This window comes from Phallusia mammillata, chromosome 7, assembly GCF_965637545.1.
Source record: "Phallusia mammillata chromosome 7, kaPhaMamm4.hap1.1, whole genome shotgun sequence".
NCBI lineage: Eukaryota > Metazoa > Chordata > Ascidiacea > Phlebobranchia > Ascidiidae > Phallusia > Phallusia mammillata.
The window spans coordinates 23,073,931-23,089,228 of NC_137258.1; the positions used below are offsets into that span (position 1 = coordinate 23,073,931).

Consider the following 15,298-nt stretch of genomic DNA (forward strand, 5'->3'; position numbering starts at 1 on the left):
ATTACAGTTAGTTTGCTGCTGATTTTTAACATTAAGTTATGTACGCCTGTGAAAACCATAGTCAGTTGTGTGTTTCAAAACTGTTCTGTATATAAAGTAGCACTGCAGTTTGATTTGCCATATTAACGTAAGATATGACTGAAAACTTATACTGAGAAATTAACTGCTCAAAAAAACGTCCAAGCACATTTATAGGCAATGTTATGTGTTATATTTAACGTCTTGTAAAGCTATAAAAACATGCTTCAGTATACTAACGGATTATAAGCGCCTGTTATGCATTTTAGTGTTTTATTAAGAGATAGTTTGTGTGCTCTAGCCAGTTAACAAGTAACCTGCATGGGTCAAACAAATGGGGAAAATATGCTAAAACATGATAAAGTAAAGCTAAAAAGAACCAGACTGTGGATTACTATGTGGATTTTAACCTGTTTGCAAATGTATTGCAGAAGGTTGCAGTCAAGTACATTTGTTTTGTTGTAGTAGCTGTTTTATTTAAGCTGATTTTTTTGCTTTATTTTGAATATTTTGTTTGTTTTTGATATTTACTTTTGTTTTGATGTCTAAGAGAAGATAAACGGAATATTCTTAGGGGCGTTTGTACCGAAAAAATAGTTATTTTTTGGCGTTTTTTGAATCCCGCCGCAGTTTCAAAACCAACAATAACTTATCTTTAACAAATGTTTTTCTACAATCGGGCACAGTTTTCAAAATAGAACAGCATTTTAACTAGAACATGTTTTAGCTACTGTATTTGCGATGGCATACCTCTGTTGCATTGTGTTGTGTTGTAAAGTCCCCCAAAAGAGTACTGTTAATGGAAAAAAAGTTGAGGCCCCACTAACACAGTTGCAACAGCAATGATTTCCTATTTAGTTAACTTGCTGAATCGCAATGCATGTAACAATGGCTATTGATGATCATGATCAGTGTTACGTAATAAGTGACGGAAGTCTTGACTCTTGTTTGGAATTTTTGCAGCTTCAGCAAAACTTCACGTTTCATGTTGATCGTGCAGTTTGTTTACAAGCTGAATTCGCTGATTGCGTGAAAACACGATAGTATTTGCCTCATTGACTTGAGCTAGACTTTGTACCGAACACACACCACAACTAGACGCGAATAAAGAGTATACCAAATTACATGATCTATACATTTACATTTTTCTGTTTCAAACCTAGACCGCCTTTTCTTTGTCGATTTTACCTCTTGAAAACATGTTGCAATATTTGTTATTGTTGTTTGTCGGAATTGACATCATATTTCGTCAAAACCTTATTTTTTTCAACAACAAAAATCAAAAACCTTGCCCTAACTAGGCTATGGTTTCGACGATTACTTCCATGTGTCTTCAAGGTTCTTTCTATTGTGAATTACGCTTCTTGTAGTTTTTTTTTTTCTTTTCACGCTTTTATACCCTGAAGGGCCGCCATAACAATGAAAATTGTCATGTTTTTACCAGCGTATAGTGCTGTGTTTTTGGCAAGTTTTGATGGTTACGTTTGCACATCACTTTTAAAAGCAGCAGTAGTCGCTACACAGGTTGTATCTCTGTAAAGAACGTATGTGTGGAATATGTTCTATTGCTGTTTGCTTAACATTTTCTTAAAACCACAAGGTGATGCAAAACACGTGTTTTCTGGCAGCTAACAACGGATTTGCAACTGTGTAGACTTCCTAATAGAGTTGTGTATGCGTTATGGACATTTTAAAGACTAACTAAAAACAACTTTTAGGTATATATTTATTACATGTTGCACTTTGTGTTTGACCAACTGTAACATTTCTTCGATGTAAAAAAACAACGAAAAGTAATTGCTGTTTAATAGCAGCCTACAGAAAACAATAACATTGAGAAGCAAACATTTCATAACAGTAATCAACGCACACAGTATCTTCTGACAGTTAATATTGATAGTTGGATATACATACGGTTCTTGCGGAAAAAATCACAAATGGTAGAACACATCACACATTGAACTTTGAATACATGGTAAATAACTCAATTTTTACAAAGTAATAGAAGTATTTAACTAGTTTATAAACTTTATGTTTAACACTGGGCAAAAATTGGTAAAAATAGAAAAATGGATAGAATATAACAATGCAGAAAATAACATTCACTTATTACACTGGTGTCGTACAAAAAAGCATTAAAATCACATGTAATCATTACAAACACACTATTCCGACCAAATCCTGTTTTACTCATCTTACAACTGTGCAAAATAGGATTTTTTCGGACAGCATTGCATAAACTGCGCTTCTCAGATTCGGTAATTTCGTGCAGAGGACCACTGCTGCAAAGGTTTCGCTCAGTGTTGGAATCAGAAAAATTGGCACGGGTCCACGGCCGGGAAAAGCAAATGTATTGTAATCGTCTTCGATAATGCAGTAAAGCGTTAAACCGACTATACACCCAGTGCCAATCACATACACCGTTGAGATTATACGCATCCATCCCAACTGTTGCGAAAGCGCATTTATAAGAAGAAAATTAGAATGTCGCAAGCTAGATTTCCCAGTAAGGTGGCTTAAAGTGTTATCGCGAGGCCCATTGTTTACGTCATAACGCTGTTGTTCGATTTCGAATGCTGTCGGTTGTTGTTCGTTTGTCGGGCGGCGTTGAATGGTTGGTATTCTGCTGGCGGCCATCTTTTTCTTTACCATAGTAAACTGGATTTGAGACACTATTAGCAGGGAAACCAGGAGAACAGCACATATCAGCCAGATAATGCATCCTAATATCAGGTAGCGATTTGTGATGGGTGCCCACACAACTGAGCAACCTGCAAAACAAAACATATATTAGTGTTCAGTTCCGTGTGGTTGGCGTACCTTTGTATTTTTAAGCACTTTATCTGGTTTTGGACAGTTTTGTTTTTCCGGGTAGGCGTACATTTTTGCTTTTTTCATGCTTGTTTTTACCTGAAGCAAGAAATACACTTAGTCTAATTCCATCATTTCAAAACACCGTAAGTATTAATTCAAAACGATTTCGGTGACTATCGAAATAAACACGTAAAACATACACAAGCCACAAAACAAAAATTACCTTTGTTACACGTAGTAACTCTGTCGTTCTGCACAATGTAGTTAAACGTGCATTTGCATTCCCTCGAACACGACTCAAGGGCGACCTCTGTCAGCGAAAATATGATGGGGACGAACCACGAAAGCATGATGTGTATCCGCATTTTTCGGCTTTTTGTCGACCAACAAAAACACCTGCATTATAAGTAGAAACCTTTTTTGTGGCGCTAGTTTTACAAGTTGCTGGTTGCCTAATTTTTTGTTGTCTTGTCTTACTACCTATGCTTCTGGTTGGGTTTGATAACTGGAAACTCTTAACTGAGTCGCCCGCCTGCATGATTGCGAACTGGTCGCGCCTGATGTAGTCCATGATTTGAATCAATAAAATCCAGCAAAAACTGTACATTAATCAGCCCAATAACATTGCTTACTCTGCAGTTTTATATTTATTTCCAAATTCACAAAAAATCAAATGAAATTTTGTGGCCAATATTGGATACACATCTTTGAGACAGACGTTAACAGTTGATGGTTTCTGAAAAACTTACTTTGCGAAACCTGATTTCTGCGGGCGTTGTTTTGTTCCACTGCTGTTGGGATTTTCCTCGTCGCTCACGCCTGCCACCGTGCGGTGAATTCGGAACGCTTTCGACCGAATGGAGAAAATGACCAGAAATATTCCCCAAGCTATCACTGTATATGACAAAAAATGTGGGCTGCGTCGTTTATGAGTTTAATAAATAAAATGTAAACAACAAATAGCCTTATTTGTGACCTAAAAATTCATCTATTTTGTACCAATTCACCATACCTGGATAAAAACGGAAGTAAGATTTTTCATATGGCAATAATGGTCTGAAACATTTATTACCTCATGAAATGTTGTTACATGAACCTAACATTGGAGGCTTCAAAACAACTTTTTGTGCCTGACACAAGGCCAACATGAACGCATAATCAAGCCATAATGGGGAAAATTTCGACTACAAACAGGGAGACTTACGTACCGGTATAAGTGGTGACGACGGTTGTTTTTTGGAAAGTCCACAATTTCAGCAAGGCAGGCGAGTCACCAGGAGGCCCAGTGCTGAGGTAGGACGGTGGCCCGAAACCAAAGTAACTCCATATTGTGTCGAAACAACGAAGGACCGTACTTACGGCTATTGCAGCGACTATATTGGCAGCGTATATGTTCACCAGTTGTGATTTAAGCTTCTCCCTGTGAATTGAAATAATAAACAGTTAATGGGTGGTTATTAAAAGCTTTTTAATTTGTCCAGTAACACCTACCTCTGGTTAGTGTGTAAAAATACCCTGTCGTTAATTTTGTTATACACACAACTAATATTAATGATATACTTGTGGCGTTGGGGCAAAAGGGCCAAGAAGACTGACTTTGGTGGTTGATTTACATGCATTTTAAGGGTCTCAATTTCCAAAATTCCACCATAACCTAATTAGTGTGTTATACCGAGCACAAATTGCCCTGAACCGACCTGTATACGATCAACGATGTGACAAGGAACAGGTTAATGGGAGTAGAGCATGAAGTAGCGATGAGTTCAGCAAATAAGTACTCCATCTTCTGCGGCACGCATGTATATACTCGCTGGCTTGCATTCCCCGACAAGTTTGCATGTATTGCTGCGGTTGTCCCCGGTGGCCGTGGCCTTGTTGGAACTGCTGTCGGTGTTACGTTCATTTTGAGTCTTTTAAACGCCTATTTTTCTTAAATCCTGAAAAATGATAAAATTTTAGATTGAATTTTTAGGTATTTTTTTTAGTTTCTTGAGTGCTTTTAAAAAACAGACGTCAGTCTGTGAACTTTGACTGCAAGGTATCTTGTAGCTCAAAACAAAACTGATAATGAGACTTCAATTTGGTCAATGTTAAAATAAATAATTTAGGCAGTAATTCACACTTAGACAAATTTTTGGCTACACTTGACAAATACAGGTTCGATCAATTCTTAATCTGTCCGATCTAAATCCATTTTGTGATCGGTTCAACTAAACGCACTTTATCGACTAGTTAAAACTGTCTTTTCACTTCGCATCACCAATCTATTGATCTGCACTTCATTAAAAATCAATGATTGATCTAATTGTTTGTCACTTTATCCGGTGCAAAATGTCAAGGTCGAAGAGAAGGGTATTTGGGAATTTTCTTGAAAGGAAATAGATGAAAACTGACACCCTGACAAATAAATCAATTCTTACACTAAAAACAAGGTAACTAAAATGCAGAATTTTTTTACCTTTCAACTTTTTTAAAACATGCGTGTTTTAATCTGCTATTCACGATACCAAATGCGGTATTTCATAAAGTTGTGCGAATCCGATTGGTGTTTTATTGGCGTCCTAACTATGTGAACACTTTGACAAAACCGCTATTGGCGTCCTAACTATGTGAACACTTTGACAAAACCGCAAATTTGTAACTAAATATAAACGTCCATGCAATACATTACAGTTAGCTTGTGTGCTAAGTTGGGCTTGCGATCTAATTAACTGCTTTACACCGTCACAAACATACTTCATACAAAAGCAAGACAAAAACGTTCGTGCAAAAACTTTCGATGTTATCTCTGTCTCTCTTAATAATTGCTTTTCAAACTTGTGGTAGAGCATTTTATTGTCTTTTAAGACCTCTGGATTTTTATTATTCACGGAAAAATCAATACGAGTTACCGTTTGGCGCGCATGCCCAAATCAATCAATGTTTCAAACGAGAACCACAGCAGGTCCTGGTAAAGAGAGAGGGACATAAACTGTCTTTAGTCTGGTTTGAAGTTTGCAAAAAACAAATCTGTGAAAGTTCTTGTCGATTCAAACGCGCTTCGGACGTTCTCAACCACATTCTTTTTATGTAATAATATTTCAACAAAAAAACCTTGGCGACTCTTCTGACATGTCACACAATATTAAATCGATTTATAATGTACTATTTATGCAGTACGTTCATTTTTTCGCATAACTGTTTTCGAATGATGATAACAAATACAAACTTTGTCTTATCCAGTGACAACTTTGTTCGTAGTAAAGCCACTCTTAAATGCCGCATCATCTATGCAAAAGAACCCTAACGAACCCCTAGCACGTTTTTTTCCCAACTTCTAAAATTAGAACTGAAAATCTTAGCATCCGACAAGAATCACTGTTACTTACTCCTCTACTCTTAAATCAATGCCTTTTCCGATCTATAAACGGCCTTAAAAGCCCGTTGCTGTATCGCTGTTAAGCCGTTATGCAACAGGCTTGATCAGTTCAGTTCCTGCGCGCAGCCTCATAAATCACTTAGCAATGAAAACTTCCTGTTTATAAAAACCCTTGTACTTACCGCTATAGACGATCGAACCCGAAGCTCATTAATATACGTTTTTACCACGTTGTACTGCAATATTTCATTGTAGTTTAAGAGTTTACATCATACCATTGGTTTTCAGGAACCAGGTGAAACTTTATTTTCTTTAAAACAGCAACAACGTTGTACTTACGCTACCATCCAATACTTGCAATGCTTTGTTGTATTTTTCACTAATTTGTAGCTGAGATAAATGTCACTTTTATTTTTAACCTCCTTAAACTCCTACCCCGAGGTACTAGTTCGAAACCCTGCCCGAACCCGAATGCACAAGCCTGAAAACCGTTTCGAACCCGATTTCTTTTTAAATCAAACCGAGACTATAGGCCCTAGAGTCCGATTAACCGAAGTGAAATTACAAAATAAATGTAAAGTCAGGCCCAGATCAAGCCTGTTTCATTCAAACTAAAAACCCAACCCGACAAGACCCTGAAAGCACGACCGGACTTCTGCCTTGAACAGTAGAACGTTACACACGCAGTGGTTTGTTTTGTTTTGTATTATCGTTGAAGACATCCTGTATTATTGTTTTCAAGCATTTAACGACACTGCTACGTCGAGCTTCAGTTTAATGCTTCACAACTCAAGTTACGTGGCTGAAATCCGTTTTATGCCTAACCATCACAAAAGTTCAAAGCAAATCTAATCGTATGAACATATAAGTTGTAAACACCAATGAATATAGGCTACGTGTATACATTCTTCTCTCTGAAACAACCTTTATTAACATTAAAATTAAGTGGAATAGCTATGTAAATTAAATGCCTGAAACAAAAACGTATAACTTGCGTTGTCCTCAGTCGTATGAGCTAATTACTATGATACGTCTACTGCAACGGCTTGCTCTCAAGCCACGTAAGCTGGATGTGCAATCGCTACAGAGGTTTCGTGGTTTCTTCTGTACGACCTATTAAAGCAGTTTTAATTAAGGTTTGATCTTCTTTGATAACTTGCTCGCACATGTGCTTGTGGTCAGACACTGCGCCGCTCATTGTGTGTTCGCCACAAACAGGAATTGCGGTTAATCATAATGCGCAGAATGCTTGTTTGCAAAGGTAATTTAATGCACAATACAATTGTTTCTTGAACTGGCACGCAGGGCGTATGTGTTGCAACATTATGAATAAATTCCCCCCAAAAAAACCAATAGATAGGACCAGCTTCTAAAATCAGCTACTTGTTTCTCCAGCTGAACCCCTTTTGTTTCAACGCCTAAAACATACCTTTTTGTTACCCGTCTTCATTATTATACGTTGGGCGCTGAAACAATTAGGTTAAATTGATTGTTACCGATTTAAATCAAGGTTAGTGATTGGAATTTAAATTTGAGTTTGTGTATTTGTATAGTATAACAGCGTTGTGCGCGGTGTACAATAAGTCACGTTCGGTGACAACTTTATCTATTCGCCCACCAGCACAAAGGGTTAATTGTACAAAAAAAACAATGAAAACCACAACAGGTTTTACATGCTATTGGATGCTGTTCTACCTGTCTGTTTATTCAATCCTCTCTTAGGCATAATCTGACCTTCTGTTATGTTTTTTTTTCTGTTGATTTGATGGAGTTGAAATGTCTAATTTCCACGTTCATAACAATTACGAGCAGATCATTGGGCTTTCCCCAACTGTCTGCGTACCGCTTTGAAGTTTCAGGAGATTTAAATATTTAAAAACATACGAAAATTCCCGACCACACACTCGTAATGCAACCGAAGTTATTAAAGTTTTAAAGGGCACATGAAATTCTTGTTGGGTATTTTTTCTTTACTCGTCAAGTGACACATTGTATGCATATGCGTGTTCTTACTGATCATCTCTGTTGAAACATTCGATTCCACGTCAGTGATTCTTCACTTAGTTCATGTCTTCACCAATACCCTTGGTAACGTACATTGTTCAGCAGTTTTAGGGTTATTCGATTGTTTGAAACAGTGGTCCACGAATGGGCGCCGATGTCCACTGGGCCGCTGTTTGAATTGATAAAGGAGTCGCTGTAGGTTTATTGGGCGTTCAAAGTTCAACAAGCATATAACGAAAAGATAAATTTGTTTATGCATCCCTTTATTATTCCTATAAGCAATTTAGTGAAAATGTTTTCGTAAAAATTGTTCATAATATGGAATCTAAATTTAATTAACTGGTTTAAATCTGCCATCTTCAGCCATTTGCACGTTTTGCATGTTAAGAGGATATTTGAACATCAAGAAGTTAAAAGGTAAATAAGTGTGCATAAAAGTTTAAGAATCACTCTTATAAAGCCATACAATGGTGTTTTGTATTGGTGGTCTTTAACAAAAGCTTAAAGTAGATCATGACACGAATTTCAAATTCACTTCTATCAAAAGCTGGCATTTATTGTCTGACGTGCAATCATTTACCTCTTCTATTGTTCGTTTATGCGTCACTGCATACAAACAGAACCAACTTTCGGGACTGAAGTTTATCGCGGTTTTATAAGTTATTAGTCACAGGTTTTTATATGGTTTGGAAACCAAAGTAGTCCACTGATGAATTGTGTAACCCAATCAATCATATCGCGTCACAACACACTTCCCACAAAGTGCTTTTTGCTTATGTAGTGACGCATAAAACTGAGAGTTGGGGATCACTGCCAATTTTCACATCTTGTTATTTAACTTTTTAAAATCGTTTTGAGAAAACGCTACATGGAATCAAGCCTCTGTACATTGAATAGGGTTTCTGTACATAAACACAAAACTTAAAGAGAGAGGTGGTACAGAAAAGGGTCTGACACCGTATTTGTCCAGCCCAAGGCTCTGTAATTTTGGGCTGTAGCGCCCCCTATTGGCGTTTTGTAAAATTTACAGGGCGGTATTTGCACTTAGCCATACAATACATCAGTTGAAAACTTTCTTACGTTTAAACCCAAAAGTTGTAAAGGGCCAATGATTGCAGTAGTTTGATTAGCCCTAACTGGATAAGCCGCCTATGTGATTGTCGTTTCAAACTGAAGCAATCTTGACTTAATGAGATGAAAACGCAGAAATAACAAGTTTATTTGAAGTTGGCGGTAACCTTGAAAACGCAACTGAACTTTGTATTTGCGGTTGTTTCCAACCAATCATAAAAAAAAGAACAAAATGAACTTTAATAAACAAATAAAGTTTGTAGCGGCGCAATACACCAGTAGGTAAATCAAAGTACAGCATGTGTGGACCAGTGATTCCCAACCTATTTTTGACAAAATCTTTACATTACAACTAAACACAGATTTGTTTCCATCCCCACGTAGCACAAATAGATGACGGTTCATTATATTTTTCAGATGAGACCGTACATCGACTTAAAAATCCCCACGCCCAGAAGTATTTTTTTCGTAAAAAAAAACAAATTGAAGTTTAATATTCCCCCCTCGGTAGTAATTCCAACTAGTTTTATACCCACTGGTTTTAACTTACAGTAACGTTAGAAGTAGGACATGAGAGGTCTATGGAATGAAACACCTTTAACTATGAGGAAACTTTTAGTTTTAAATTTGAACTTTCTTACGCTAAAGGTAAATCTGGCACATAAAGAGCATGCACAAAAAATAAAAACAAACAATGATAAATTCATATTTAAACATTTTGTCAAAAATACCTGAATGTTTCAACTCTGACAATAAGCACTTTGAAGTACTCTCTACGCGTACACACTTACAGACCATTATGGTTTACAGCAACTTTCCAATTTGCCAACCATTTTCATCAAATTAGCCAAATACTCCTAACCGACGTTAAACTACTATTTGGCTTTAAGTATGCGGCAAAACGAACTTGCGAATATCCGGAATTACTCGAAACTCATTTTCTAAGACATCCAAAGCTCAGAATATACAAGACGACTTCCATCATGGAATGAACAGCAGAACGAAGGTTAGGAAGTTCCATACAAAGTGCGACGGCCGTGAAGCATTCGGCAGCGGCAGGCATCATTAGAATAACCACCATTAGTTGTTCGTTCCGTTCAAAGATCTGCTCGTCATGAGCCAATATGGAGTAAGTTACGAAGCTTACCAGGACACCTGTTCCTATAACATACACAATGGAAATCACAAGGAGTTTGTTGAGATGCTTTGAGAGTTTGCGGAGCAGCAAACTGCTGTGCTTGGTGGAATGACGGAACATAATCCATCTTTTGATTCTCCACGATTTATTCCGATCCGTATTAGCATTACTTTCCACGTCTTCTGAAGCTGGCTCCGATTCCCGTGTTTCCTGTTCGTCCCGCTGTTCTGCGTATTCCCTAGTTTCATTTTCCGGATTTTCGTTTTCCCTAATTTCCCTTCTAAAATTTCCCGGCATTTCCACATTGTCACATTCGGACCGTTCCGACGGAAAGACGTCTTTGAATCCCATTCCGTCGTCCCGGTTATTAATAGGTGGAATATTAGTGGACATGATCTGCTTGCTGACTCGATTAAAGTCAATGTTGGACTTTGTGAGAAGGAAGAGTAGGATGATGACAAAGACGAACCAGCAGAAACATCCGACCAGCAAGGATGAGTTTGGGAGAGGAGGCCAAATGAGGGAGCAAGCTGAAAGATAAAGCATTAAAAAATTAGCTGGGATGAAAACATTCATGTTGAAATCAGCCCTAAAGCATTCATTTCGACCAGCGACACTTATCGGTAAATCATAGTACGCCAGGGCTATTAAAGGCGTAATAGCGGATTTGAAAATTATGTTTGATTTCTATTTTGATTTTCTAAAAATCGTTGCAAAGTTAATTTTTGTTTTGTTAGCGGAACGTAAGGCCCAGCAAATGGCCGTGTGGACACAAGGCCTTGCCATATGGTGGTGAATGCTTGGTGACCGGCTGATTCGGTATGGCGCCTTTATGGGCCTGGCGTACTGTGATTTAGGTAACAATATGTTGTACGAACGCAACTTACTGTCTCCGCACGCCGGGATCGATCTATTGGAGGGAATGTAATTGAAGATGCACTTGCATTTGGCCAGACACGTTTTGTCGATGCTGATTGCAATGATCGACGATGTGATAGGAATTGCCCACGAGATGAATATTAAGATTAGTGCCTGTTGTTTTCGATGCTTTGAAAACCAATCGGCCAATCTGTAATGCAAATATTTAAAGCGTTAAAACTGTTTATGCAAAACTTCAAACCGTTTCATGGAGGGTCTAACACAATGGTTCCTAACCGAACGGAGTTTTGAAACTTGAGAGGAGGAATTTACTTTAACTTTTACATGTAGTTTGTAAATAGACACTTAAGCTCTGGGAATACGACCTGTGAAGTTGATAAAAGACCCAATTTTGACATAGTTCATCACAATGTGGCGTTACGTTTAAACCAACTGGCCGGAAGCCCTTTTCCAATGTTTATCCTCGATGACAAATAAATCCTAACAAAAATGATGTGGTGTTCCATAGGCTTTGGGAATATTTGACTAGAATTTTTACGTTTAACGGCTAAAAAATGTTTATCACTTTTAGCAACGTTTTTTCCGACTTTCAAAAAATTACGCAGAAAATTGGACTAACTGCGGTTAAACTTTTGGCGTTTCCTATTTTATCTTCCGCTGTGAAATGGTTTGCGGTGATAATCTCAGCATTACAGTCGCGAACACGACAGTAAACAATAAACGTTATTGTTTCGTGTTGTTATAGGTTACAGCAGCGGCTCCCAAACTGGGGTCCGCGGTCCTTTAGGGGTCCGTGAGGCAATTTTGGGGGGGCCGCGAAGCAGTTGAAGTAATTCTATAATCTTATTTGGCGTCAGTTTGTGCCACTAAATAAGTTTAAATCAAAGTAGAATTGATAATCGACTGTCTCCATTGCTGAACAATGGCCTTTATTGAATGACAACTATCAAAAATGCAATTGTTCGCGCACAATCGTAATGTTTTTTGTCCTGTTTGTGATGTCACATGCTGTCTTTGGATGATTGTTATGCGCAATTTTGCATTACTAGCTAAAATCCTGCAATCAACTTTCGTTTTTATGAAATACACATGGATACAAGTCATTATTACATTGGTTTGCTTCCTTTAAAAAAGCGATTGCTTGCACTATAACTTAGTGATTTTATTGATGTGTTAAGCCGCCTTTGCTTATATTGCTATGCGCAATCTTATGAGGCCAAGGAAAACTTCTACATGCTGTTGTGATGAATACAAATGTTGACTTTTGGGAACCAGTAACCTAGATATTGGTGTCGTTAACAACAGTTTTGTTTTGGATAACCAACTTTAAGATCATCAATTGAATAAACAAACTTGTATAACCTGTTACTCTTTTTCTCACGGTCCTTCAACTCTTCTTCGTGACCGACCCCAGCAACTGTTCTGTGAACGCGAAATAGATTTTCACGAAGCGCCATGATCACGAACGCGATTCCTCCAGTGATAACTGCAGAAAGGCCAATATAGTTACCGTACATTCATGTTGTACAGTACCAAGTCTGCTGAATCATTTTTTATTTCATTTTTTCGACCAAGGAAGTTGGTGATTTCAATTTGTTTCAATCCACCACTTCCTCGGATTCAGAGAAAAAATTAAAACGCTCGTCTTAAAAAAAATCATTTGGAATATTCAGTTATATTACTTTGGTCAAAAAACACTTCTACGTGTCTCTCAGGTGGAAAGTCTAATATCATTACACCAGAACTTGAGAACAAAATAACCTTCGATTTCTGGTGAATAATTTGTAGGAGTTTGGGACAGTTTTTTGTCCAACCGTTATAAATTTACGAATTACCCGCATTTTATGTTTTACTGGGAGCTGTTTTTCGTTAAAAACTTGCAATTCAGCTAATATTTCCCCAAACTGCACAATGGGCATCATCAGAGCGATAAAGCGGACTCGTTGCGAACAAATGTCTGTAGTAAAATGAAACATTCAACTTACCGACATACATTGTTACCACTAAGGACTTGTGGTAAAGCCACAGCAATTGCAGGACGTATGGCGCAGTCATGCAGTAAGGGTAAACAGTTTTACCCCCAATCATACCGAATAACGACCACGTAGTGTCGCTCAAGCGTATGACGGCGTTAAAGAAAACCGCCACAACCAGATTTGCCGCGTAAATGTTCACCAGCTGAGTTCGAAGTTTATGTCTGCAAAATAAGTTGATTGCGAAGTTCGTTTCCTCTAGTCTTGGTTATAAATGCAAGTTTGCATTTTTAGTTTTTTTCGTGCTTGAGTTTATAGCATAAAGATCAAAAATTTTCGTGTATATACTTGTGATCAAAATATGATGTCTGAAGGGGAAAACGTAATTTTTATGTTCGTTTCTGCTAGTTTGGGAATTATTACAAGTGGACTTTCGGTGTTCACGAGCCTTTGGTTGTAATAATTATACAGCCATCTATTTCTATAAATAATTGTTGCTTCTATCAGGAAAAACTGGATTTGACTGTACAAGTTTTGGTTTTGTTCTTGATTCAATATATATTATATTCAAACAGTTGTACCTGAAAACGACGAGTGACACGGTTAGAAAGAAGTTGATTGGCAGTGCAAAGCAAGCCACAATCATTTCGGCGTAAATAAACATCCAGTTTTCTGTCACACACGTCATAGGTGCGGCGGTGGTGCAGGTGTTCATTTTGATTTCGATGTTATCCACTAAATTGTGAAGAGGTTGTCTTCACTTAGATAAAAAAACGAAATAAGAGTCAATTGAAAATAATGTGAAATGATTTTGAAATGAGGAAATCACAACGTCGAAATGACTAAAAATTTGATTTTAATTACAGCTTGATTTTAGATTTCCTACCTCTTACCTGTTTTCTGTGAATAGCTGAAGTTGTGTTTCAAGTTTTCATCAGTTGACACAAAGATTGCAGATTTACCCTAATTACATACAAAATAACAAGTAACTGCGCATGAAAAACATGCTTTCAAGAAATATAATCAGTTATTGTAAACCAACTTGGGAATATATTTTTCGTATAATTCACACTTTAGACCTTATTTACATTATATGTGAATAAGGAAGTGACAACGTCAGTTTCTTATTCAAACTGACTATGCAGCATGTAAAAATGCAGCGTTTTCTTTTATCGAATTGTTGAGCTATTAAATTAAGTGACTGGTACAAAAGCTATCTAGATCTAAGGTGTCGCTGTCTTGTTACAAAACAAAAATGCCAGTAATCTTGTGCATGGTGAATACCGTTTGTTGCTGACTTATCAAAAGGAAAGGGATTCACCATATTTAGTCCCTGAAAGGTTCAATTTTGATCGAGCTAGTTTTCCTTGTCTAGTATTCCTTGTACTCTCTGATCATTCTATTTTCTGATCGTTGTGAAAGTAAAAAGCACACGTTGGGCCTTAATTAAATTACAATGTTTCACTAAATTCTTTACAAAGCCTACAACTCGCTTTAGTATTCGACTTTTCGGCGTCCCGTACGAGACGCCTTAATCAGATAATCTCTCCTTTTGTTTCTGCACACCAGCATTAACGCCACAAACAAGGTGATTCAACGGTCAAAATTGGTCCGACCTAAATGGTTTTCAATTGCGACAACGTAATTTTCGCGCCTGTTTCTCTCATCTATAAAACATTGACTCGCGACAAAGAGCAAAATTTCTTTAGAAATGTACTACATGCGGTGAAAAGCGGTGGAAATACTATAAGCGGTTCCTTACAGGCATGTGACATTCGTAACCTTCAAACTGTCATATAAACCTTTTTTGTCAACCTGTCAATTTGACATAATTTTAAATCGAATCTAGCGACATGAGCGCCTGATTAGCGGTTCCTAGCCGCTGGGCCGCAAGGCTCCTCTGGAGCTCCAAGCATTATTGTAAATGTCACCATACAGATATAAGGTTGAACAAGGTTCATCACTGTAAGAAACATCTGCATACAAATATTCAGATTGCAAAATGACATATTTGTTAGTACAAAACCAACCTCAATTGTGATA

The 15,298-nt window shown here is 37.5% G+C and overlaps 2 protein-coding genes across 2 annotated transcripts; both read right to left on the reverse strand.

Annotated features, from left to right (window-relative positions):
- Positions 1-1,759: 1,759 nt before the first annotated feature.
- On the reverse strand, positions 1,760-4,757 carry LOC145238621 (uncharacterized). The gene is made up of 5 exons (XM_080101850.1): positions 4,530-4,757; positions 4,041-4,252; positions 3,582-3,726; positions 3,056-3,228; positions 1,760-2,789 (listed from the first exon to the last, which is right to left on the reverse strand). Exons 1-5 carry the CDS (start codon positions 4,733-4,735, stop codon positions 2,209-2,211), a joined length of 1,317 nt encoding a protein of 438 aa, XP_079957976.1. The 5' UTR covers positions 4,736-4,757; the 3' UTR covers positions 1,760-2,208.
- A 4,632-nt stretch (positions 4,758-9,389) lies between these two features.
- LOC145239454 (uncharacterized) lies at positions 9,390-14,271 on the reverse strand. Its single transcript, XM_080102775.1, has 6 exons — positions 14,149-14,271; positions 13,837-14,015; positions 13,268-13,479; positions 12,645-12,768; positions 11,291-11,472; positions 9,390-10,933 (listed from the first exon to the last, which is right to left on the reverse strand). The coding sequence occupies exons 2-6, from the start codon at positions 13,968-13,970 to the stop codon at positions 10,200-10,202; spliced, it is 1,386 nt and encodes a 461-aa protein (XP_079958901.1). The 5' UTR covers positions 13,971-14,015; positions 14,149-14,271; the 3' UTR covers positions 9,390-10,199.
- Positions 14,272-15,298: the final 1,027 nt, after the last annotated feature.